This window comes from Bos javanicus, chromosome 20 (genome assembly GCF_032452875.1).
Source record: "Bos javanicus breed banteng chromosome 20, ARS-OSU_banteng_1.0, whole genome shotgun sequence".
NCBI lineage: Eukaryota > Metazoa > Chordata > Mammalia > Artiodactyla > Bovidae > Bos > Bos javanicus.
This window is the reverse complement of record NC_083887.1, coordinates 34940480-34965388: the sequence shown is the minus strand read 5'-3', so window position 1 is coordinate 34965388 and position 24909 is coordinate 34940480. Positions and strand designations below refer to the sequence as shown.

The 24909-nt window shown below is 39.6% G+C and overlaps 1 protein-coding gene across 4 annotated transcripts in view; it reads right to left on the bottom strand.

Moving 5' to 3' along the window:
* Positions 1–409: 409 nt before the first annotated feature.
* Positions 410–24909, bottom strand: part of DAB2 (DAB adaptor protein 2) — a 60436-nt gene continuing 35936 nt past the window's right edge. For 2 of the 4 annotated variants that reach the window (XM_061393659.1, XM_061393660.1), the window contains 13 exons: positions 24190–24329; positions 23291–23389; positions 19870–20001; positions 19307–19387; positions 18506–18532; positions 18209–18262; positions 17740–17802; positions 12316–12969; positions 11177–11333; positions 5519–6151; positions 4520–4629; positions 3879–3949; positions 410–2147 (listed from right to left, as the gene is read on the bottom strand). In XM_061393659.1, coding sequence (XP_061249643.1) covers positions 3884–3949; positions 4520–4629; positions 5519–6151; positions 11177–11333; positions 12316–12969; positions 17740–17802; positions 18209–18262; positions 18506–18532; positions 19307–19387; positions 19870–20001; positions 23291–23389; positions 24190–24329 — 2216 coding nt within the window. In that variant the 3' untranslated portion in view covers positions 410–2147; positions 3879–3883. The remainder of the gene's footprint in view (positions 2148–3878; positions 3950–4519; positions 4630–5518; positions 6152–11176; positions 11334–12315; positions 12970–17739; positions 17803–18208; positions 18263–18505; positions 18533–19306; positions 19388–19869; positions 20002–23290; positions 23390–24189; positions 24330–24909) is intronic. The other 2 variants (XM_061393662.1, XM_061393661.1) reach the window with 2 other exon arrangements.

The following is a 24909-nucleotide window of genomic DNA, read 5'->3' as shown; positions in this document are numbered from 1 at the left end:
AGAAGCTTGAACCAGTCCACAGAGCTGTGTTTTGATGAAGTCAAACATCAATGAATTAAAAACAGGGGAGGAAAGGGTAAAAGGCATGAACCAATAGTTCACTAATGAATGATTTTTATACTAGACATAATTGAGGTTGTTCTGGCATAGGTCTTATCCACTGGACTCCCAGTAAACTCCCAGGAAAGGAGAATGTATAGGTCTGAGAGAGGAAAATTGAGTCTTGAAAGGCATCAGATATTAATTTACCTGTGGTCCTATTTCACAGATTTCTACTTTTTCATTTTGGTGACAATTCAGAATGTGTCATAATTAACATTTGCTCACCTTACACTAGTATATGTTATATATTGACCCTATCACATCAACCCAGAGCAGGGGTCAAATGAACTGACAGTAACACATGAGATTCTGCCATTCCAGTTTATTGAAATGAGTAAATTTATAGCTTTCTTTGCATACAGAAAAGTGCACAAGAAAATAAGTATGTACAAAACAATTGTGTGGCTGGTCATCAGTTTCAAAAAATTTGTCTACTTTCAAAAATTGAAACTATCTAGAAATAATTGCCTCCAGTTTAGCACATTTAGGTATTCAGACATATAAAATATTATTTCAAGTCTGTTGATAATAACTGAGTAGAAAGTCAGACATTGCCATACATGATCAGCTATTACCATTCAACATAAAACCATAGGACTTTAGCCTGGACTACTTGGGGCTAATCAATGGAGGTTCGTGAGGCCACCATCTTGTTTTGATCCTGAGCAGTCATCCTCTTCTTCCACCTAAAGATAACATTGTATGTGGTTGATTAACACCCACAAGAACCTGAGCACTAGGGGTCAATAAATCACATTAGAAACCCAACATAAACAAAATAAAACAAAACTCACTATGGCAAGAACAAACCCTTCAGATCCGTGCCAACAACAGGACTGAAAATGAGCTGGAAGAGTTTCCAAGATTGTGAGGAGACAAACACTGCACACATTAAATTTTTAATGATAACACCAAATACTTGCTCTACAGAATCCACCCCCCTCCCCACCACCCATTTATCTTCTGACTGTGAGACTGTGGCATCAAGAAAGCTTTCCAGTTACTTGATAAAGGTCTGGCATGACCCCAAATAAGCACCTAACATGTTTGGCACAATCACATTTAACTTTGATGTGCTTCTCTTAGGAATGCAGTCCTTCATTTCTGAGTCGAGTTCAATTTTTCCTCAACGTGAACTGTTCTGGAACTTCAGCTCAAGAAGATAGCCTCTTATTCCATAGAAAGGATAAAGGTTGTGTGCATTTGCAACTCTAGTTACTGAGATTAGAGATTACTGAGAAGGTAGAGCATAGAGGCTTCAGACCTGTGAATCATTAGATTTTTTTGCCCCATGAAACTCAATTGTTTATGAAAGAGAGAAGCCCAGGAGCAAAAATGACTGAAAAGAGAATTGGAGGGGAAAGAAGAGGAGAGATTAAAAAATGATTCTTCCCTCCTTTGCAATAGCTAGCAAGAGATAAGAGAAAGGACAATCTCACCCTTGAGAGAAAATGAATCTTCAGAAAGAAAAGTTGCATCTTTAAAAACATTCTTAGGTGTGTCAGATTCCAAGGAGATTCTCCTAAGGAGAAATTGAACTTGCTTCTAGTTTACTTTAAAAATGCTCTGTAAGTGACGGTCTGAAGCAAGATTTAAGCAGGTGCCTTGTTCTACAATCTTTAGGTTTAATGCTCTGAAACAGAACCCCCAAACACTATGAACAATAGGGATTTCAAAATTTATTCAAAACAGTATGATCTGAGGGGTTGTGGTGGCTGCATCGCCCAACCAGAGGGTACATGGGTCACATGGGTTCCAGAAGGTTCTAAGGTCACAATAGACAAGGGTCCACATAGGAAAACTACTTCGCTTACATTCGGCTAGTGAGTTTAGGTTCTTAATTTATTTAAAGCCATAGATTCAGTTTAGCAAAACAGAAAGTAGAAGGTATTCTACAAGTGGGAGAGGCTGCAAGAAATAAGGCAACTGATAATATGTCAAAGCTAGAACAAGGGCAAAAGTCAGGACTTGTCTGCCAATTAGCTTTGTCCTTGACTACCAAGGCCAACCTCTTTGTTTCTCTGGACAGTCAGCATGCCAAATTCCTAGAGAAGTATGGAGAAGAAAAAAAACCATGGTTAGAATTTTGGGGTTGAATATTTAATGTGGTAAACATTAAGTCATTATCTATGTTAATAATAATATCTCCTAGGACTGATTCAAGAGGATAAAACAACTGATGTAGAATCTGTAATAAAGTGATTAACACAAGTGCTCAATAATGTTAGCTATTTTGTCCCACTGTAGTTCTTCTACTCACGCCCCAACCTACCATTTAGCAGGTTAACTAGAATTACCCTTCCTTCATGACCTAAAGATGGAAGGGCTTCCAGAGAGAACTCTAGTCAATTCAATTAGGTGCAAACAATCCTCCTAGACTTTTAGTGCATGTTATTCCTTGTGCTTGGTTCATGGGTGCCTCCCTGGGAGAGGAGGCAAGAGTGAGTCTCTGTTAAGGTTCAATATATCATACCATTTTATTAACATTGTAACTCATCTGGATGCTTGCTAAAATTAAGCTTTTCCTCAGCACCAAGGGGGATTCCTCAGGGCTAGGGCCCAGGAATTTGCCTTTTCAATAATCTCACTCTGTAGCCTATTTTATGGAAAAGCATTTTCAGGAAGACTGTAATTACAGAAGTGGAGTGAGGGAGATAATCCAAACTGCAAGTAAACTCAAATCTTATTGTTAGTATCAGACTTAAGATATGTATCTATTTAAAGTAATTAAGTTCTACGTGGGTTGAGAGAGAGTTTGGGTCGAGAGAGTTTGGTAGGCCCACGTGAATGGGGGCCAGGGGGCAAAACTGGGAAAAAAAATGGGCTTGGGTTCTTTTTATTCTTCCTATTTTTCTCCTCTTCCAGCTATCCCCTACTTCCTCTAAAATGCAGATAAGCCTCTTCTCCTCCACAAACTGCAATCTTTTAAGATCAGATAAAGTTGTTTCTACTAACTGGTGAGAAAGAAACACACTCCCATCTTCACTCCCAGATCTCAATCTAAGGTGGTGGTGGTGGTTCAGTGGCTAAGTCGTGTCCGACTCTTGCGACCCCATGGACTGTAGCCTGCCAGGTTCCTCTGTCCATGAGATTCTCCAGGCCAGAATACTGGAGTGCATTGCCATTTCCTTCTCCAAGTCTAAGGTGGTAACACACAGTAACCGACTGAGGATAAAACCCACCAGTGGACTCATCTGAACTTGCCTTTCAAGGGGTTATAGGAAGCTGTCACCACTTTGAGATTTAATATCACCAGACAATTTCAGACCAATTGTGAGGCCCTCTCACAAAGAAATGCATATTGAATTGGATGGCAAAAGTGTAATCATGATTTGTTTGGCTGACCTCTTTGGTGGTTTCAGAAGGCCTTCAGAATTTGAAGCTTCTATAGAAAACTGAGTAGTTACTAGGAAACTTTGCAATCACTTCAATATGAAGATCAAAAATCTAGAAGGCTGTTATGTGTTATATGGAGTTTTACTTCTGTACAGAAGTGAAATGTTAAAAACACAGGACAAAAAAAAATAAAAAAACAAAAACACAGGACAGAAACCTATATCCATGAGTATATTACTATTTTTTTAATATGTGTAAGAACTCTATTCATAAATGCTCAGCTTAGTCATTATTGAATTAGTTAAGCATAGTGTTCCATATCTTTTACTTCTCCATTTCAGAAGAATTTTTTCTTTCCAATTCTAAAATTAAAATTTCACCTTTATTCTCTGTGCCACCCTTTCTTACAAAGCCTAAGCTTAGCAGGATCTTCTACTTACAGAAGTTAGGCAAAAGGATTTCCAAATGGATCTCTATATATATCGGATGATGTGGGTTGAAGAGAAGCCATCTATGGAAACAAAACCACCTAGTCAATAACTGTAATTACAATGATAAGAAAATACCTATAATTAAGACTTCTCAGATTCCTTTAAAAATCACTTAGGTCACAGACTAATCAGATATTGTATGGGTCTACAATGATTTGTGTTTTCCTGCTTGTAATGGATATATATTTAATATTTACATCAAAAGCAAGATTCAGAATTATGTTTATTCCCCCAAAATGCAAAATATTATTTTTATGAGCTCAGTAATTTTGCTTTAGGAAATTAAACGTTTGAAAGGTTCTTAAGCATAGTGTTTTGGCTCAATTTTCTTTCAAAGTGCTTTCCCAAGCTAGATTAAGTGAGAGACAAAGGACTTTTCTATATGATATTTGCTTCTCAAATTCAAGAGAGTAGTTCCTGTAAAAATAATCCTTCCCGTTTGAGCTGAGGTTTACACTGCAGTGGTTCTCAGTGATAAATCTTATTCAAAAGTCCTTTACCGTCAAAGATACAAGCAAGGTTAATTCAGGAGGTGATAACTCTATGTGGTGTGTACTTTGGAATATCAGCTTCTAATAGTTGGTACTTACAGAGGCTGGTGATGAGTGGAAAGAATCTTTAGAGAAGGGGTTCTCAAATGCATTGTCAGCAGATTTGGTAACTGGCGGGGCACTGTGTCGGGGAGCCGGCTTTGGTAGATCTAGAAGATGAGAAAGTAGTTAGTAAGCAAGCTTTCCTCCAATGCAAGCACAAGTCCTCCAGTCAGGCTTATCTTAGAAATTAAGTTCCATATTTTTGAAACTGATATTGACCAAACAAAAATTATCACACCAAATACCAGGATGATCACAAGCAAATTCATCCCTTCTTGGAAGAGGAAGCCAGGCACATTCACTTGAAGTGGAAGAGATTCAGAATTTCCTCACTTAAAAGCACCTACGTGGCAAAACTTCATTAAGCCTTGAGGCCAACACAGAAATAAAGGCTTCTAGAAATTCAACGGCAACCCACTTCAGTGTTCTTGCTTGGAGAATCCCAGGGATGGTGGAGCCTGGTGGGCTGCTGTCTATGGGGTCGCACAGAGTCGGACACGACTTGAAGCGACTTAGCAGCAGCAGCAGCAGCAGCAGAGATTCAATTACCTGATAGATTAACTAATAAAAGTACAGCTAGCATTCACATACTGGTTGCATTTCAAAGCTCTTTCTTTCTACCATGCCTTTTAACTTCCCTCGTTAGATGGGTAGTATGATCCATGCATATCTATTAATGAAAAAAATGAGCCTACAGCCCTACATACCTACCTGCAGTCCTCTGGGTGCCACAACCCATTGAATTTCAATAGCTCTCGGCAGCCCTTTTTAAGAATTGCCACAAGAGGGCAGCACTGGGCCAGTCCTTAGAAATAGCTAACTAAGGCACCCTGTTAACTCCATAAGCTAAGTGGTTAAGTTGTCTCCATAACCCCTGATAGATGAAAAAAGCAAGAGTACAGCTATTAAGGGTCTGGAGAGGGTTCTGAGAGACTCTCTGGATTCATACGACTGAAATCCTCATGGGTGCAGTTGCCAGAGAAGTAGGTAGCTTACCATTGATCTTTCTCAACAGTTGATTAGCGTCCAGGTCATCATGGTCTGCATTCTCCTGAGGAATGCCAACTTTGCTGTTGAAATAATTGGAGAAGGCACTCGAGGTCCCAGAGGAGTTCTGTTCTCCCTTCCTTGCCGGCACAGTAGGTGGCTGCCGCAGTTGGAAGTCCTTAAACATTTCTTTCACCTCCTTGACTTCTCTATCCCCAAGAGGGTCCAAGGCAATGAAGGCATCACTGGGGACATCCTTTGGAGGGCCAGTTCTGGGAGGTGGTTGAGGAGGAGTGGCCAGGAGAGAGGAGAGCATAGAAGGGGGCGGGGTGGACACAGCAGGAGCTGGAAAAACATTGCTCTGAAAAGGATTCCCCAGAGGGCTGTTTGCTGACCATGTATTGGGTGTTATGGATGCTGATGTGCCCCAAGCTACAGGGGGTGGAGAGGAAACTGAGACTGCGAAAGAGGAAGGCTGGTTCCAACCCGGAACACTTGGGCTTGTGGTAAAGACGATTGGCTGACTGAATCCTGAAGGCTGACCAGCCATCATGGCGCCCGGGACCATTGAAGGGGACTGACTGAAGACTAAAGGCGCTGGGCTCCATGGTGCTGCCTGAGCAGATAGAACCGGCACTCCACCTGAAGGAAGGAAGCGGGACAGAGGACTTAAATCAGAAGACCAGCTTGAAGAGGATTCGAGTTCCAGAAAGTCAGCTCTCTGGAGAGCATTTACAGAGAGCATCTACATGCCAACCTTTATTAAGCCTTGAGGCTGACATGGTTCTTATTAGATTAAATCACTCTAAAGATGAACTGGGCTTCCCTGGTGGCTCAGATGGTAAAGAACCTGCCTGCAATTCAGGAGACCCAGGTTCGATCCCTGGGTCAGGAAGATGCCCTGGAGAAGGGAATGGCTACCCACTCCAGTGTTTTTGCCTGGAGAATTCCAGGGACAGAAGAGCCTTGGTGGGCTACAGTCCATGGGGTGGCAAAGTATCAGACTCGACTGAGCAACACTTTCACTTTCTTTTCAAAGATGAATTAGCTGTGGCACATATTCAAATGTTTGTTGTACTTCGAAGCCCTGTTTTTCTACCACATGTTTTTAAACTTTCCTCATTAGATAGGTAATACAGTCCACAAGTACCAAGTCATAAAAGAAAATGAGCCCTTTTCATACATACATTGATGTAATTCAAACAGCTAGAATAGAGCCTGTCAGTAGTATGAATCTACAGGTTGAGTAAATACATTGACATATATAAGCCATGCTTATTATGAAGTAGTTAATTAAGATAATCCATTGGATACTCGAGTCATTGATGTAATCTTTTCATTTGGCAAATGGCTCAGGTCTGGAGTCTTATGGAGACTAGCTGTTAGGCATATACATTAGGCTTTAACATGCTTACATCCTGAAGAAACCATTTCAAAGTTTCTTTTCTTTTAAATGTTGCCAAGGTTGACACAGCTATATAAAAGGGTAGTAACATTTGGTTTATGCCAAGATAGTTTTAGACTTTTACATATAAAAATGGAGGAAAAGCTGGTTGTCCTAGGAGAGCTGTTTCAAATAAAAGTGCTTCCTGCCATGTGTCACTCACTAAACTCTGCCAGAAGTTAGGAGGGAGAGGAGATAACGTGAAGGAAAAACAAAGACAAAACAAAACAAAACAAAAAAACCCCAAACAAACAAACAGGAAACAAAAACATTTGCAATGTGAGTAACTACACCTGTCCAGGCATCTGCTCTTTGTGGGGAAATGGCTCTGTCACCAGACCCCTGCCATTGTTGATCTGTAATTAACTAAATCAGTAAAATCTAGGTCTCTTCAGGGCTCACCCTCCTCTTCTTGAGAAGCTCATTCCTGACATCTTGTTCTAATACGTAGGACATTTTCTCTTTTGTGTCTTCCCAAGTGTATTAACAATCCAGTTAAACTGTCACCACTAACAGAAAACCTAGATTCAGCCTCATACTGCTTCACAAACGATGTTCTGCTCTCAAAAACCTACTTGCTTTGGGCTTTGGAGCAGAGCAATTCTTTAGTTATGAACACTTTCTAACCAAAGAAGGAAAAGGCCTTCAGACTTGGGTTAGGAATGTTTTTGTTTCCAGAGGGAGAGATATTTTGAAATGGTGTTCAGGGGCTGATGGAGCAAGATATTCTACCTCGAATTTTCTTAGGCTTGGAGCTTGGAGTTAATTGATTCAGCTCTGTCGTCACAAATCCCCTCCATCTGACCATCAACACACAAGGTGTACTCATGAAGAGTGAGTGGCTTTAAGTGGTGGCTCATTTTATTAAATTAATATGCTTACTTTTGAGGTGAAGAAATTGGGTAGAAGAATATTAATTATTAAAATTGGGAAGGTCACAGTGTGCAATAGAGACCAAAACTCAGGCATACCACTGATTCCAGTCCCTACCCTCCTGTTCTGTCTCCTTGACATCAAGGAACAGAACTATATTTTTTATTGGAATGTTAATTAAAATGCTTATTTATTATTCTTGGCCACACTGTGTGGCATGCAGAATCTTAGTTCTCCAAGCAGGGATCAAACCTGTGCCTTTGCATTGGGAGCACAGAGTCTTAACCATTAGACTGCCAGGGAAGTCCCTCAAATACTTATTTACATGTATACAGAAATTAGACTTCATTTACACCAAAGAATATGCACACAGGCAGACCTTGGAGATATTTCAAGCTTGTTTCCAGACTGTCATAAAAGGGAATATGGCAATAAAGTGAGTCAAGCAAGCTTTTAGGTTTTCCAGTGCATATAAAAGTTATGCTTGTATTATACCATAGTCTAGTAAATATGCAATAGCATTATGGCTAAAAAAACAAAGTACATACCTTAACTTAAAAATAATTTATTGTTAAAAATGTTAACCATCATCTGAGCCTTCAGCAAGTCATAATCTCTTGGCAGTAGTAACATCAAAGATCATCAATCACAGATCACCATTTGAGAATAAAATGTTTGGAATACTGCAGAAATTACCAAAATGTGACAAAGAGACAAGAACTGAGAAAATGCTGTTGGAAAAATGGTGCTGATACACTTGCTTCACTCATGGTTGCCATAAACCACCAATTCGTAAAAAAAAAAAAAAATTCACTGTCTCCAAAGTTCAATAAAATGAAGTGTAATAAAACGAGGTATGCCTGCATTCCTTTTACAACCAATCAAGGGAACAGTTCTCTTAGATTCGATAATACAGGTTTCTTAAAGTAGGTTGAATTTAAACAAAGTTATTGCTATCATTTAAAAAAAATAATTTAAACTTTATTAACTGAAGCCAGAGTCACTCACTAATAATTTACTCCAGTTGGATGTACAAATTGGGTAAAACTGTATCATCTTTCAGCTTGGATGACTTGCCTTCCCTTAGGAAAATGTGTAGCTTTGGTCACAGATAGTCTTAGTGGGAGTGGTGATAAAGGAGAAAAATATATTGATATTTGCCAGGAATTAAAGACTTCCCCTGGTGGCTCAGACAATAAAGAATCTGCCTGAAATGCAGAAGGTCTGGGTTCAATCCATGGGTAGGGAAGAACCCCTGGAGAAGGGAAAGGCAACCCACTCCAGTATTCTTGCCTAAAGAATTCTATGGACAGAGGAGCCTGGCAAGCTGCAGTCCACGGGTTCACAAAGAGTTGGACACAACTAAACAACCAACACTTTCACTTTCTTTCTTTCAAAGACTTTCCTAGTGTATACCCAGGCCAGCTTCATTCCCATCTACCACATGTTGTGTTTCCAAGATATTTAAGGCCCTGCTGGAGAAAGTAAGGAAAAAGAAAGTGTGGGTATAAAAAGTTAATTTTATTAACTTCCTGATGCTGTATTAAAATACAGGGAAGCTAGTCAAAGCTTTCTACAATACCCTTTCCCCACCCCTGTTCTCCAGAGGAGATGGTCCCCTAGCTTGGTCCAGCGGAAGCCAGACCTACAACCTTCCATGGCTTGGCTGAGGATCCTTGCGAGTGGACAGGGGCTATACTGTAGGGTTCAGTTTGAGTCCCAAGTTCAAACTTAGAAGAATCATCAGTATTCGGCAGTTGTATACTCCAAGGCCTCAACAAGGGCACCTAACGAAAAAGCTTTACTTCATCTGCATAAATTAATAGTTATAGGGTCCAGCTGTGTTTTCAGGCTGATTTGTTAAATATTGGCTGTGAAAAATTTTCAGGGCCTTGATATCAGACTACAAAGCTCTGTGATGTGATCTCGTCACAGGCACTGCAGGCAAGCTCTCTACCCTTCTGCAGGGAAAGCACCAACCAGCTTCCCCTTAGGGGTGTAGGAGAAAGGGCTGCAGAAACAGAAAGACCCCAAGAAATCTGAGGTGCCTGGGGAGAGTTTCCTGATGGTGTAAATGCCAAGCAGGGACCTGAAATGAGCTGGCTTTCACAACTGCAGGGCTTGCAGCCACTCAGCAGTTGGGAACCAATTCCCTGTTGCCACCACACTCCAGATATGATTGAACTGATATAATATGACAGAATCAAAATATTTTCCTTTGCAGGAAAACAGCAGGAAGAAAGAGTCCTGATAACAGACTCTGCAGGAGGCAGAGAAAGCCAAGATCCCCGGACAACTTTTATAAAATAGGGGAGAAAGGCCCCTTCATTTATAGCCCTCCTTAGCTCTCTCAAGAGACAGAGTCTATTTGGGGCTTGTGGAGTATGAAAGGAGTAGGAAAGAAGTAGGAAAACAAACAGAATCCCCAGTAGGACAGCAAAAACCATTGTCAGAGTTTCTAAAGAACTGTTCCATGGAGGCAGGAAAGAACCGGAGGTGGTGGGCAAAAAGTAGCAGGACCAGCTCTCAGCCACGTGGCCTTTCCCAGAGTCCTGCCACAGAGGGGCTCAGTGGTCCATGTGAGCTAATGACATGGTTTTGAATGCTGCTGGTTTTGACAGCAGCAGCATGTCTTAGGTATCTGATAAAATTCCATCTCTTCCATTATTTCTGTGTTCTTTTCACCTTCAGGTTTCTGTACTGTAGACTTATCTTCTAACACTACTAAGCCACACAACTAACCAGAATATCAGCAAGGAGCTACTAAGGCTTAAGAATTCAGAGACCGATCAGGATACATGCCTTTCTCACACCCACCACATGCCGAAGAACAGAGCTGCGCTCAGAACCCTGCACTTTCATTCAGTGACTTACACTTGACTCAGATTTCACTTACACCCCCGTCGAGGTGCGTATCCCTTCCAAGAGGGGCATTAGTTTAACAGGGGATAATAGGGCTTTGATTTAATAATGACAAGATTACATGGAAGACATGCATGTTATTACTTTTTCAAATGGAGACGATCTCAACCCCATTTCTCCAATGAAACTGGTTTGAGCTTCAGAATCCCTTACAACTGTCTCCAGTAAGCCATGACTAGTTAGTTCAGGTAGGTGCAACACTTGGAAACGGATTTCTTCTCACATGCTAACTCAAGGAGCCCATTCCAGTACAAGTCAAGAGTTCCGAATGGAGGTGGATTGTAAGAAGTAAAAGTGGAAGAAACGTTCCCTAGGATGCTCAAATTATATGCCCCAGGTACTCCTATGGATATGAAGTGCTTCCTCCTATGAATTACCATCTGATGAAAGTAACAGAGCCAAACCTAACTCCATCTCTAAACACCTACCTAGACCTGGGAGGGGCCCCAATGGGGCAGGAGCACTTGTTTTGAAGAGATCCAGAGGGTTGGTCTGTAGGGTTGCAGGTTGTCCTGGAGATTGTCCTGGAGGTTCTGAGATGGGAGGAGCAAAGATGTCTGCTGCAAGTAAGTCTTTTGCTGGAGACTGATGGGACAGAGAGGGATATGGAGGAGTTACTCAGGAACAGTGAAATAAAGCTCTATTCGGTTTCCTAGTCTGTACCCAACTAGACTTTGGGTACACAAAAAGAAATTTATCCTATTGTTGATAAATTACTACAAAAAAACCCCAAAAGACAAAACAAAACAAAAAAGACACAGATCTGGGCAATGGACAGAATATTGGATCTTGGTGACTGATATAATGGAGGAAACTCAAAGTGAAATCTAATTTGCTTGTTCACACATTTGTATCTGTCTGACCTCCTTATCAGCTAAAAGCTGGAAGCTGGCAGTGAAAGGACAACTATAAGTGAGTAGCTTAAATATTTCGGTCATTCTGGATTTAAATCATTCTGCATAAAGATGATACAGTAATTTAATCATTGAGCCAGCTTGCATATTCCAATGAGATTTTTTAAATGAAACTTACATAAACCACATTTTAAATTGCTTTTGAATGAAGTGGTAATAGTAAATATATGTTTCTTTTAAGACATTGGATTATTCTGGCATTAGTCAGAGGAGACAGACAAGAATTTTATACCACCACCTGGACAGGAATGCAATATAAGGGGGTGTGTGTGTAGGGGGTGTGGGTTAGTATGGGGACGGTACAAAAGGAATCACAGGAACCCTTGTCCTCCCCTCCCATAACATGACGATCAAACTTACCAGAGGTACAGAAGCATAGCAGCATTAAAAATGGAAAAACTTGTGTTTAGTTAATAATACGTGACAAGACATGCAAACGGAAAGCAGAGGGTGACAAACACGGCCGAGTGAGAAGCTTAAAAAGGGTGTCGATTAGAGGAAAGTGTTCCTGGAGAACGATGTGCCTTATCCCACCTTCTATTTTACAGCCACACAGGAAACTACAAGAGCAGCAGGAAAGAGAGCTTGCATCACACCACCCTTTGGTACCGCACATGCATTCTGCCAATGGCTATGTGGAGAAGACAATTCACCTTAGCAGTCCTTCTGCCTCTTCCGGGTTTGGTACTTTGTGGAGGTGGGATAATGGCTATGGAGTCATGTGGTGAGGACTGGACAGAGCTTTCCAAGTCCTGCTTTACGCCATTCGGGACAGGCAGTCCTTTGGGAGGGCTTCCCACAAAAGGGTTCGGGGAGGATTTGATATGGAAGCCGTTCTGTTCTCTTTCAGATACCTCATTGTGAGTTCTCACTGCTGGCTGGGTTTGAGTACTTGATAAGGGCCATGGGCCTGCCTGAGCTTCCTGTTTGCCAGTCCGGTTAGAGATCTGGTCAAATTGCTGACCAAAGTAATCAACATCCCCATTCAGGGGCCCATTACTCAGAGGGGTAGACGAGCTACTCAAATTCTCTTTCTTCTGATCTGGAGATTTGAGAGAATCAGACGAAGAGGGTGTCGATTGGTCTGGCTGTGCAAAAGGATCATCACGGAAAGGATCAGGATTAGGGGTGGGAAAGAAGTTGAGATTGGCAGAAAAGGCATTTTCAGGCAAGAAAGATGCCTGAGGCTTTGGTCGAGGAAGAGAGCAGGAGGTGATGCCATTTGTTAAGAACAGATTTTCTTGTAAAGAATTCTGATTGGTGTCGATTTCAGAGTTTAGATCCACTAACAGGATATCTTTGCTTTCCTATCACATTTGGAAAGAAAAAAAAAAAGAAAGGGTTAGTCCATGTTGTGACTTCAAATGAGAAAGCTACATACTGATGACCAGGATTACAAAAATTTCCATTATATTTCAGTCTTACTGGTTGACCCTTACCTCCTCCCATCACGTCCCTGAGTTTATAGAATAGGTCCTCCTTGCACCTCTCAGGCCCTTTTAATTAGGTTTCCACTTCATTCACCCTTCATTCAGTGAAAACTTGGGTTTGTTTTACACGTCTCCCCTCACCCTTTCAGACTGACTGAGCTCATAATCATTGTTTCAATTTATGCCTTTGAAAGTCTTAAAGGGAACTGATTGTAAATCATTCCAAGTGACTAAGTATAATTGAACTTGAAGGAAATGACCTTAGACACCTAAACCCACTTCAAAACTGTTGTACACTCCTATTATACCCCTACAGTCACCTACCATCACCTTTCTCAATAAGTGAATCCACTGGCTAACATATTCATATTTGATAGTTTTGGCTGTGATAAAGTTTAATATATTTCCCTATAATTGGGTTTTCTTCTGGGAGGGGGTCAAAAAAGGTTGTCCCCTCCCATCACAGCCTGCTAGGTATGCCTCTTTAAATACTTGAGAATCTTTTTGAAGGTGCTGCCAAGTTGGATCTCTCATTCTCATCATCTGAGTCTCTTTTTTGGACATAACTTTTTGTCTACATCCTTCTCAGAACATGATACTCAAAATACTGATGTAATATAATAATTATATCTTTTGTCATAATACAGCTTAGCAATGCTTGTGTTGTGACAGTAATCTCATCTCTTTTTGTTCAGTCGCTAAGTCGCGTCCGACTCTTAGGGACCCCATGGACTGCAGCCACCAGGCTTCCTTGTCCTTCACTATCTCTTGGAGTTTGTTCAAACTCATGTCCATTTCTGTCAATAATACCATTAAGTAATCTCATCTACTCAATGGATAAATTCAACCAATTTTAAAGTCATCTTTAATTTATGTATAAGGTGGAGACATGGGTTTAAGAGTTAATTTGGAAGACACACCAAATTCTATTCCTTCTCTATCATTTTTCAGATATGTAATTATTTGAGTTCTCAATTGTCAGATAAGATATTCTTCTCAACATAAAAGCAGCAAATTTGATAAATCTGACATGTCTTTATTCAGGTCAATGACACAACTAATTAAGATTCACCCTAGGATACAGCTGTCATACTGATAGACCTTCCTTCTGATTGACTGATCACTTAAATACTTAACTATGCTAGCCATAGAAGAAAATAAACAATAAAAATTGCCCAACTGAAATGGAAGCTAATTTTCTATCATTAGCCTGGGCAGATTATTAAATATTTTGGTCATTGGGACAATGATCAAGACATCCTCAAGGGACTATAAAATTCTCAAACCAGCAAATAAAAAGGGAGATTGAATAGGCTTTCTTAGCTTTAAGAGAAAAGAATAAATTTTTTAAAATTTTAGGTCTAATTGGTATTTATCTTTTGGCTTCCTTTACTGTTAGGGATAAAGATACAATTTGTAAAAAGCCATATTTTCTCCTGATAACCATAAGAACTTGTCAGAAGAGACAGCTTGTGATTAAAAAAAAAAAAAAAAAAAAACACAAAAAAACCTTAAAAAAAATCAAAGAAATTGATTGGAAGATCTCAATGTAGGGATCTTTAACAATCAAAAGGTAGGACAAAATGTATTACAAAAGCTTGTGATTTCAATATTTATTCATTTATTATGAGCCACCTCTGGATTAGAACAGTTGGGTGTTCACAGCTGGTAGAGTTCTCCTTCAAATACTTCAGAAGAAGTTCTGAGGACACGAAACAGGAGCCACAATGTTAGACTTCTGAATAGTCACCCTATAAGTAAAATGTATAAGGCTCTCCTCAGGTTGCGTTTGTTGTTAATTCAAAATTAAAAACCCACTTCATAGACTACAACTGAAAAATGTAAGACTCCTCATCTACCTCCTCCATCAGCATTTATTTACTTCTGCACTGGACTGTAAGCTGTAAACACTTCATCCACTGGGCTGTCATGTGGGCACCTGAGAGACAAGAACTGGTGACATGAACGTGAAATATAGTCCCCGCTCTTAAGAGGCTCCTGAGAAAGGGCAAACAGGCAACCAAGAAGGTGTCTACACAGACCAGGTTTTAAATATTGAGTTCAGTAGACTAGCTTTTCTTCAGGTAATTCATCTTGCCTACCAAACCCTGGGACTCCCTGCTTAAAGCCTTTGCGGACTTCTTGCTGCTCCCCTATATCAAAATAAACTTCATTAACCAGACTTTCAAAATGACCCACATGGGTCACTTGCTTTTAGCCTAACTACTACTTTCTACTCTCCTACATACTTCAAAGACCTAACTCAAGTTCAGATTCTCTACAAAGCTTTTCCCCACTGATCCCTCTACTTCAGCTTCACTCGTGCCCATCCATTGCATCTTATATATACATGACACTGTGTTTTGTGCCCTGATCCCACCCCCGTATCAGATTTGATGGGGGAACCACATCTTATGCCTTTTTTCTTAATAACCAGGCTTTCAAATGGTGACGTTTTTAAAGTTAAAGGTCATTTTGTTTGTTCTTTTTTTCCCTTTTTCTTTCCTTCTTCTTTTGAGATACAGCACGGAAAAATATTGTTCAAGCGATTTTGTGATAAAAACTATGTTGTAAGGCATGTCACTTAGTTTGCAGCATGAGTTTTACTTGAAATGCAAAAAAACTATTCTTATTAATGTTGGAGGGAGGCACAGATGGGTTAAGAAACTGCTCATAAAGTCTAGGTAATTTAGATTTCTGCCTCTCTTCATCTCTTTCAGAGTAACTGCTGTGAGATTTCAAAATTTTTAAACAGGTTGGTTTTATTGAGTAGAAATAAATCTATTTCATGACTTATGAATATGGAGTCATATGTAGAAACACACTGGCAAAGTCTAATGAGCACATAATTAGCACCATTAACATTCTTTTACAGATATCATCACTTTCATGTTATTTATCATTTAAATTTACTGTTAGTTTAACTAAAACTTGCATTTTATTTCTACAAGCCAAAAATTCCTAGAAAGCACGAAGTCTAATATAAACGAGACTTAAGATTACTCTTGTTTTTCTTCATTTCATTTTTTAGAATTTTCTAGAAGTCTACAGAAGCTCATTAAACATTCAGTGCTTCCCTGGCTATCTCATCTCATTGGAATTTTACATACATTGAGTGTTTTGACCTCTTCCAGTATACTAGTTGTTTGAATGTTGTTGGAAAGAAGGTTTTTCAGGTGTCAATTTACTTTGGGAAGGGAGCTTCTCATGGAGGGGCAAAGTTGCCTAGCAACCAAACACCCTCAGAGCAAGGGTGGACCTTTCAGGATTATCTAATCTGGTATTTCAAAAAGTTTATCTTTACAATAGTAACAAACATTACAAAGAATGAAAGGTTTCACAGACAAATGAGTCAGGACTTCCTACTTGAAAGAATATTAAATGAGCTTCTCCACTGCAGGTTTTTTAGGGTTGCTAAAATGCTATGTTATGCATTTTGATTCTCATAAAGGTGGGGGTAGAGATGAATATCTGCAGCCCCTGCTCCTTCCCATCTCACTGGGCCTAGGTATTTGTGTGAAGTTTCGTAAGCATGCCATTCTCTACAGTACTCCACCAAGCAAGACATTCACCACTTCTCAATCCGCTGTTGCTCTAGTTCCTATGACCTTTTTGATCCCAGAGGTTTGCTTGACAGTTCTACAGGAGGTTCCCAGATAAACATTCTTCCCATCATTCTAGACCGACACCTTTTTTCTTGAGTTATGTCTAGGTGCTTTCTCATAATTTATGTTCAAGTCCAGAAACTCACTTACTCAGAGGCATTATCTGAACCTCTAAACTAAATAAAATCCTTGTAAGTAACATCAACTATTAGGCTTTGTGATTATTTTAACATTGATCTCCCTGATAGACATTAAACTCCATGATGTCACTGAATTATGAATCTCATTTCTGTGCCCTGCAAACAACTGATACTCAAGAAATTGTTAAATAAATAAAAAAGTTTTAAGAAGCATTCAAAATTACAAGTAATTTCACTTGAAGCCTGTTTTGGAAGGTCTGAGACTTAGGCTTAAGCATTGAAACTGAACCTCTGCTTGGGTAGATGAGAGGTTTATTAATCACCATTTCCTTGTTTTTAAAGGAAAATATCACTCCATTCTCAGAGTTGTTACAGATCAATAATAAGAAGATTCGATATACTATAATATCCTGTAAAGAATGATCATTTTTTTAAACAAAGACAAGCTTTGGTTAAACATAACTGAGCCTCTTAACTGTTTGGTCTCACTTTATACCACGCTTATGCTGCCAAGTTACAACAAAAGAATTAGAAAACAAGAAGAGGCCAGGAGTCTATACAATCAGTCATCTAACAAACATATTTCCTTCAAGTTGGCTTACATCAAGGATTAATATTCAGCTCCTCCTTCTGATCCTAAGTAATACCAAGATGGACTACATTGCCTGACCTATTGCTCAGATTTAACTTCTAAGCAATATTAATGTATCTGTTGTAGTGCTGATAGGCTCCTATGGTGACTTAAGATGCAAATTTGTTCTAGTAGCCATTTACACTTTATGCAGAAAAATCAATAGTCACCTTCCAAGTTTCAATGAAACCCTCAAGATTTCTGGTGAATTGCCAATTTGAGTTATAGATGCCATTTCTATTACATTGCGAATTTAAAAACAGACACTTACTGTTGGACTACTTAGGTCAGGAGGTGTAGACATGTCCCCAAACAAATCCATCTGGTCAACACCCTTAAAAAAGTATTTTGATTAGATTCAGATGTGTCTATTAAAAATGATTATTTTGTATATTGTTGTAATTGTTTCCTAAGCTAAAGTTTAGGAAAATAGTTGTCACAATGGGATTTTCACTTATCCAATATAGATTTGATATTAGGTTAGTTAGGTCAGGTAGTGTAGACAGGTCCCCAGACAAATCCACCTGATGTATACTTTTAAAAAAGTATTTGGATTAGATTCAGAAGTTTTTTACTAAAAAGATTACTTTGTATACTGACATAAATGTTATACTGATGGTTAAAGAGTTGTCACAATTGGATCTTCATACAGATTCCATACATATTCGGTATTAGCAACATCTTTAGGAAGTAAAACCTGTGTTCAGGTAAGTAAGAATCATAAAAATTCACATACATACCAATTTCAGTTTGCAAGGTGGGTCATCAAGATTCATTAGGGCATCACTCCCATTCTGAAAAGATGGCAAATATTAAAGAGTCAGTTGGCGAGTTTTCTCTATGCAATTTAATTTCCTAGTGTATTAACTTATTAGCAGTTAAGATTTTGGCGCTAATCATTCAACTGTACATCTTCTAAGATGAGGGGTCATGAACACACAGTAATAAGCCAGGAGGGAAGTCTGCTTGGGTAGATGGCAAACAGGGCTTATATATATGACACATGCAATTCACAAGAACAAAAGATGCTCTTTTACCTCTACTGTTTTGTTGGCTTCTTCCATCTAAAAAGAGAGACACAAATTCAATGATCTTAATAAATTATCGGTAAAGTGAGTTCAAAGTGAAAGGGACAGTTGCTCAGTCATGTCCGACTCTTTGCGACCCCGTGGACTATACAGTCCATGGAATTCTCCAGATCAGAATACTGGAGTGGGTAGTCTGTCCCTTCTCCAGGGGATCTTCCCATCCCAAGGATCGAACCCAGGTCTCCCACATTGCAGGCGGATTCTTTACCAGCTGAGCCAAAAGGGAAGCCCAAGAATACTGTAGTGAGTACCCTATCCCTTCTCCAGCGGATCTTCCAGACTCAGGAATCGAACATGGGTCTCCTGCACTGCAGGTGGATTCTTTATCAACTGAGCTATCAGGGAAGCCCAAAGGGAGTTCAAAAGGAGAATAAATATACCTATGGGTTCACAGGCATAAGGCATAAGAGAGTCTTGCATTTGATTTCTACCTTACATTCCCCACTGCTCCTCATATTAATACTGGATTTAAATAGAGCTGTTAGACTTGGTACTCATGTACAGTCCTTGGAATCAATGTGAAACTTATAAGGATAAAAGACAAGAGTCAGGGCCTGGAAATTAGAAGGGCCTAACTATAACACCCATCCATTGCCCTTTGGAAAGAAGAGAAATACATTTCCTTACATTCTACACGTTGAAGAGCCACATAGAAGCCAACTTTCCAGAGAGGACATATGTTCACATAATGTTAGACACAGTCTTGAATATTGTATTAAGTTTAATAAGGCCTGTATGGACAGTACTTGCCTTTTTCTTTTCTTCTTCCTTTTTCTTTGTATTATAGATAACTTGGAAAAGGTCTTTCAGATCAATGACTAACGGCTCAGCCTGAAGCGAGACAAAGCATCTTTATCAGCATTTTAATCTATTTTCTTCCCTTTGTTCCCCATCACTTCTGATTAGTATTAGTTTTTTCCTTTCTCTTAAAGCTCCTTCCTACCCTCCTCTGGTCTGTGGGAGATCTCCACCACTCTCACCCCTATCCCCAGAAACATAAAGTATACAGATAAAACAAGAAGTATTAATATAATCTTCCAAGTGCCTTCAAACTTTCTGGGAATAATTCACTATTGTTCTAAAATCAGCAATGACCTTATGACAAATTCTATTCCGACAGCCCTTGTGCCACACATTACATGGGTATCAATGACATTTAAAGAAGATCCCTTAGACCAATTAAAGAGAGTCATCCTCTGAAGCATTGTTAGGTCCTCCTATATCCAACTGTTTCCAGCAAGTTCTCTAGTTGAGAGACAGACACCCTTTTGCTTAAGTCCCCCTCCAGGCATATCTTGAGGATCAGAACTTACTTGTTGCCCTGTTTTTATGGCAAAAAACTGGTGTTGGCCTTCTCCTCCACACACATAACCAAACGCTCGGTTGTCTGTCACATCACGGGCAATGAAAGAAATCTTATTTACTGGATGTTCATGTTCTATAACCTTAAAAAGGAACATCAAAAATGATGTATTGAGAAAACTACAATCTATTTTCAAGCAAGCATAACTAAGTATCAGATACCTAGACATATATGAAAAGGCTAAAACATCTGAATATTTTCCCCTCCTGGTTGAAGGCCATATTTATCCTTGCTAGGAAGGGTTCAAAATGGGAAACAAACAAATAACAACCAAACAAAAAAAGGAAACTAACAACAAAGAGTAGAAAACAGAAATAGAAAGAATGATCCTTCTTATACTTCTATACTTGAGTCTCTCTGTCCCAAAGACATGATACCAAATCGCAAGGAAGAACTGAGGATTAGAAGACCAAGATTTTCTAAAGCAAAGATGGGGCATATAACCTCTAAAGCATTCCAAGTAGGTCTACTTTCCAAGTTCAGTTCAGTTCAGTCGCTCAGCTGTGTCCGACTCTTTGCGATCCCATGGACTGCAGCACGCAAGGCTTCCCTGTCCATCACCAACTGCCAGAGGCTACTCAAACTCATGTCCATTGAGTCAGTGATGCCATCCAACAATCTTATCCTCTGTCCTCCCCTTTTCCTCCCACCTTCAATCTTTCCCAGCATCAGGGTCTTTTCCAATGAGTCAGTTCTTCCCATCAGGGGGCCAAAGTATTGGAGTTTCGCTTCAGCATTAGTCTTTCCAATGAGTATTCAGGACTGATTTCCTTTAGGATGGACTGGTTTGATCTCCTTGCAGTTCAAGGGACTCTCAAGAGTCTTCTCCAACACCACAGTTCAAAAGCATCAATTCTTTGGTGCTCAGCTTTCTTTATAGGCCAACTCTCACATCCATACATGACTACTGGAAAAACCATAGCTTTGACTAGACAGACCTTTGTTGTCAAAGTAATGTCTCTGCTTTTTAATATGCTGTCTAGGTTGGTCATAACTTTCCTTCCAAGGAGCAAGCGTCTTTTAATTTTATGGCTGCAGTCACCATCTGCAGTGATTTTGGAGCCCCCCAGAATAAAGTCTGACACTGTTTCCACTGTTTCCTCATCTATTTGCCGTGAAGTGATGGGGCCAGATGCCATGATCTTAGTTTTCTGAATATTAAGTTTTAAGCCAACTTTTTCACTCTTCTCTTTCACGTTCATCAAGAAGCTCTTTAGTAATTCACTTTCTGCCATAAGGGTGGTGTCATTTGCTTATCTGAGGTTATTGATATTTCTCCCAGAATTCTTGATTCCAGCTTGTTCTTCATCCAGCCCAGCGTTTCTCATGATGTACTCTGCATAGAAGTTAAAAAAGCAGGGTGACAATATACAGCCTTGATGTACTCCTTTCCTGATTTGGAACCAGTCTGTTGGTCCATATCCAGTTCTAACTGTTGCTTCTTGACCTGAATACAGATTTCTCAGGAGGCAGGTCAGGTGGTCTGGTATTCCCATCTCTTTCAGAATTTTCCACAGTTTGTTGTGATCCACACAGTCAGAGGCTTTGGCATAGTTAATAAAGCACAAATAGATGTTTTTCTGGAACTCTCTTGCTTTTTCAATGATCCAGTGGATGTTGGCAATTTGATCTCTGGTTCCTCTGCCTTTTCTAAATCCAGCTTGAACAACAGGAAGTTCACAGTTCATGTACTGTTGAAGCCTAGCTTGGAGAATTTTGAGCATTATTTTGCTAGCATGTGAGATGAGTGCAGTTGTGCACTAGTTTGAGCATTCTTTGGCATTGGCTTTCTTTGAGATTGGAATGAAAACTGACCTTCTCCAGTCCCGTGGCCACTGCTGAGTTTTCCAAATTTGCTGGCATATTGAGTGCAGCACTTTCACAGCATCATCTTTCAGGATTTGAAATAGCTCCACTGGAATTCCATAACCTCCACTAGCTTTGTTCACAGTGATGCTTCCTAAATCCCACTTGACTTTGCATTCCAGCATGTCTGGCTCTAGGTGAGTGATCACACCATCATGGTTATCTGGGTCATGAAGATCTTTTTTGTATAGTTCTTCTGTGTATTCTTGCCACCTCTTAATAGCTTCTGCTTCTGACTTTACCAACTCAGATTTAAGTGAACGGCATATCTAAGCTAGAGGAATGTTCACAAGGATCCTTTGACAATGGCTCAGACAGGTCAGAGAACCACCATAAGTATTATTGGGGCAATTACCCCTGGGACATTCTGGAAGTCACCAAATTCTGTCACCAAGTACTTACTAACCTCACTTAGATGTTCATGTCATCATCCAGGAGTGTCATACGAAGGAGGCTTATTGATTTAGTAGTGCCTTCCCCTCAGTTCCCTACTCTCCTTTCTCTTGATCCTTTCAAGTAGACAGTAGGCCTCAACTCTTGAGTGATATTTTTAGGTGCCCAGAATGTGTCTTCGCTTTTGTTTCTCAGTAACTAAGGCCACTGAAAGTTTGTATTGGGCATATTAGGAGGTTTGGGAATAAGAGAATGCTTGTGAGGGAAACCTGTCACTATTCTCTGGCAGGCTTATGAAAACAAGAGTCAAAAGATCAGGGACAGTAGAGACAGCAGTGCATGAAGGTAGCAGGGTGGCTAAGCTGTACCAGGATTCCAGGGCCCTAAGTCTGACCAATGGATTTTTGCATATTAAATAATGAGAATCTCTAGGAAGGGTTGAATAGCAATGGGAGATCTCCGCACAGTATCCTGATACAATAAACTATTGTGTAGCAATGAAAACCCATTTTAAATAGATGAATCTGATGTTATATAGAGTAGAGGGAAGAAAAAAAAAATCCCAGAACACTTGAAGTATGATAGTTTTTTGATAAAACTCAAACAAACCGAAATTAACAGACTATTCATGTGATAGAATAACAGTAACCACAGAAAATGAGCAAGGTTACACCCATGGGGTGAGAAGGAAGGGGAGAGGGAAAAAGAAAGGAAGATGTTTTGTTCACCAAGTTCACCCATGACCAATATATTAAAATAGACCCATACACAGATCTATGACAGAATCACAAACAAGGGGTAAGGATTAATCTCTTAGTCCACAAAAATACCTGACTGATACTGGTATCTATGGTATACCAGTGTTGAGGTTAGACTTATTGACTTGAGGTTCACATCTGTTACAGGAAATAAATTTCAAAGTAAAGTATCATGACTCCTCACCTCCTATCCTGTCTGTTTTTTGCCTGTTACTCCTGGAAAAGTGCAGCAATATGTACTTTTTTTTTTTCCTACAGAATTTTGAAAAGGGAAAATGGCAGCTGAAATTTATGCCACAAATTATTTGTCAGACTCAGATGGTCAGAAAGGTGCCAGTGAAAGTGAATTCTTACCCCAGTTTTCTCATCAATGATTTTTATTCCAGAAAGAGAAATATTGACCCAGATCCTCTGCTTGTGTTGTCCCTGAGACCGAGCAGCTGCCGCCATTCCCTGATGAGATTGAAAGAACAAGAAAAATTCTAGTTAAAAGCACCTTATGATGCCTCTGATTCTAAAATTTTAAAAGACAATCAGCTTTGTTTTCAGCTTGGTTTACCATCTATGAAAGGATTAAGCATCCTTTATAAGAGACAGCAGGATTAAATGGAAGACAGCGAGCCAGGAGATCACTAGTTAGCTATGTGAACTTGGGCAAGTCCTTCTAATTCCCTTGGCCACTGAAGAGTCACTGGCAAAGACAAGAAGATTGAACCAGAAGATCTTCAAATGTCTTCAAAGATGTTTCTTCTAGGCCTTGTCTTATTTAATGAGTATTACTTCCTTAATGAGGTACATAGTGTGGCAGTATTAGAATTTAAAAATTTAAAAAAACCTAAAGGACTAACACTAAATAGCATTAGTTTCAAAGAAGAGTCCTGAATTTTACCCGTATACCTCCAGGCTCTGAAATTTGGTCTGCTCAAAGGAAAAGGCATCTCGGGTCCTTCTGTACATGACTGCACGCTAAGTTGCTTTAGTCGTGTCCAGCTCTTTGCTACCCCATGGACTGTAGCCCACCAGGCTCCTCTGTCCACGGGGATTCTCTAGGCAAGAATAATGCAGTGGGTTGCCACGCCCTCCTCCAGGGAATCTTCCCAATCCAGGGATCAAACCCCAGTCTTCTGCATTGGCAAGCAGGTTCTTTATCACTGAGCTACCAGGAAAGCCATAAATAAATACAAATTTCTAATATCACTCCCTCTGTTGGACATCTGCTTAACATAGCAACAAATTATGCTTTCCTCTGTTACCTTTAGTTTCATCATAGAATCTTGGCTCATTTTATCCCCTCTTGCATCTGGCACATCATCAATGCCAATTAGCTTGGCCTTGTATTTCACACCATCACCTTTGAATCTTGCCAAAAGATATTCATCTGTCTTTTCAGTGCCTGAGAAAAGAAAAAGTTAGAGGATCAAGTTCATACATGTGCTGAAATATCAGCCCCAGGTATGACCAAAAATGCTGTAGAATCTAAAAATCTGAGTTACATAAATCTTGATTATACTACAATTGATCAATGCAACATTTTACTATTATCCTTATTTCCTCTGAGTTAAAAAAAATCACACTTTGTAAAACTGTGTATGGCACTGGGGTCAAGAGAAAATAAACTCTTAATGATGCAGAATGGGCTGAATTATGGGAAACTTATGGGAATATGTGAGATAGGATTGGGGGATATTCTGGGATATTCTTCATCATAGTTGTAAAAATATTTTTAAAAAAGAATATAAGGAGGATAATATTTTTTCTAATAAAAGGAAAATAAGCCACTGCACAATTTACTAACATTTTCGAACTGTCAATAAAGCAGAACAGAACTGTGGGTAAAATCCCTTGAAAACCATCGAGATGATTATTTCATCAATATAACTTCTTTTGCTTCTCTTCTTATTACCATTTCTAGAGCATGGATGTGAAAGGCAAAGAAATCATGGCATATTCTCAAACTATGAATGATTAAGGAT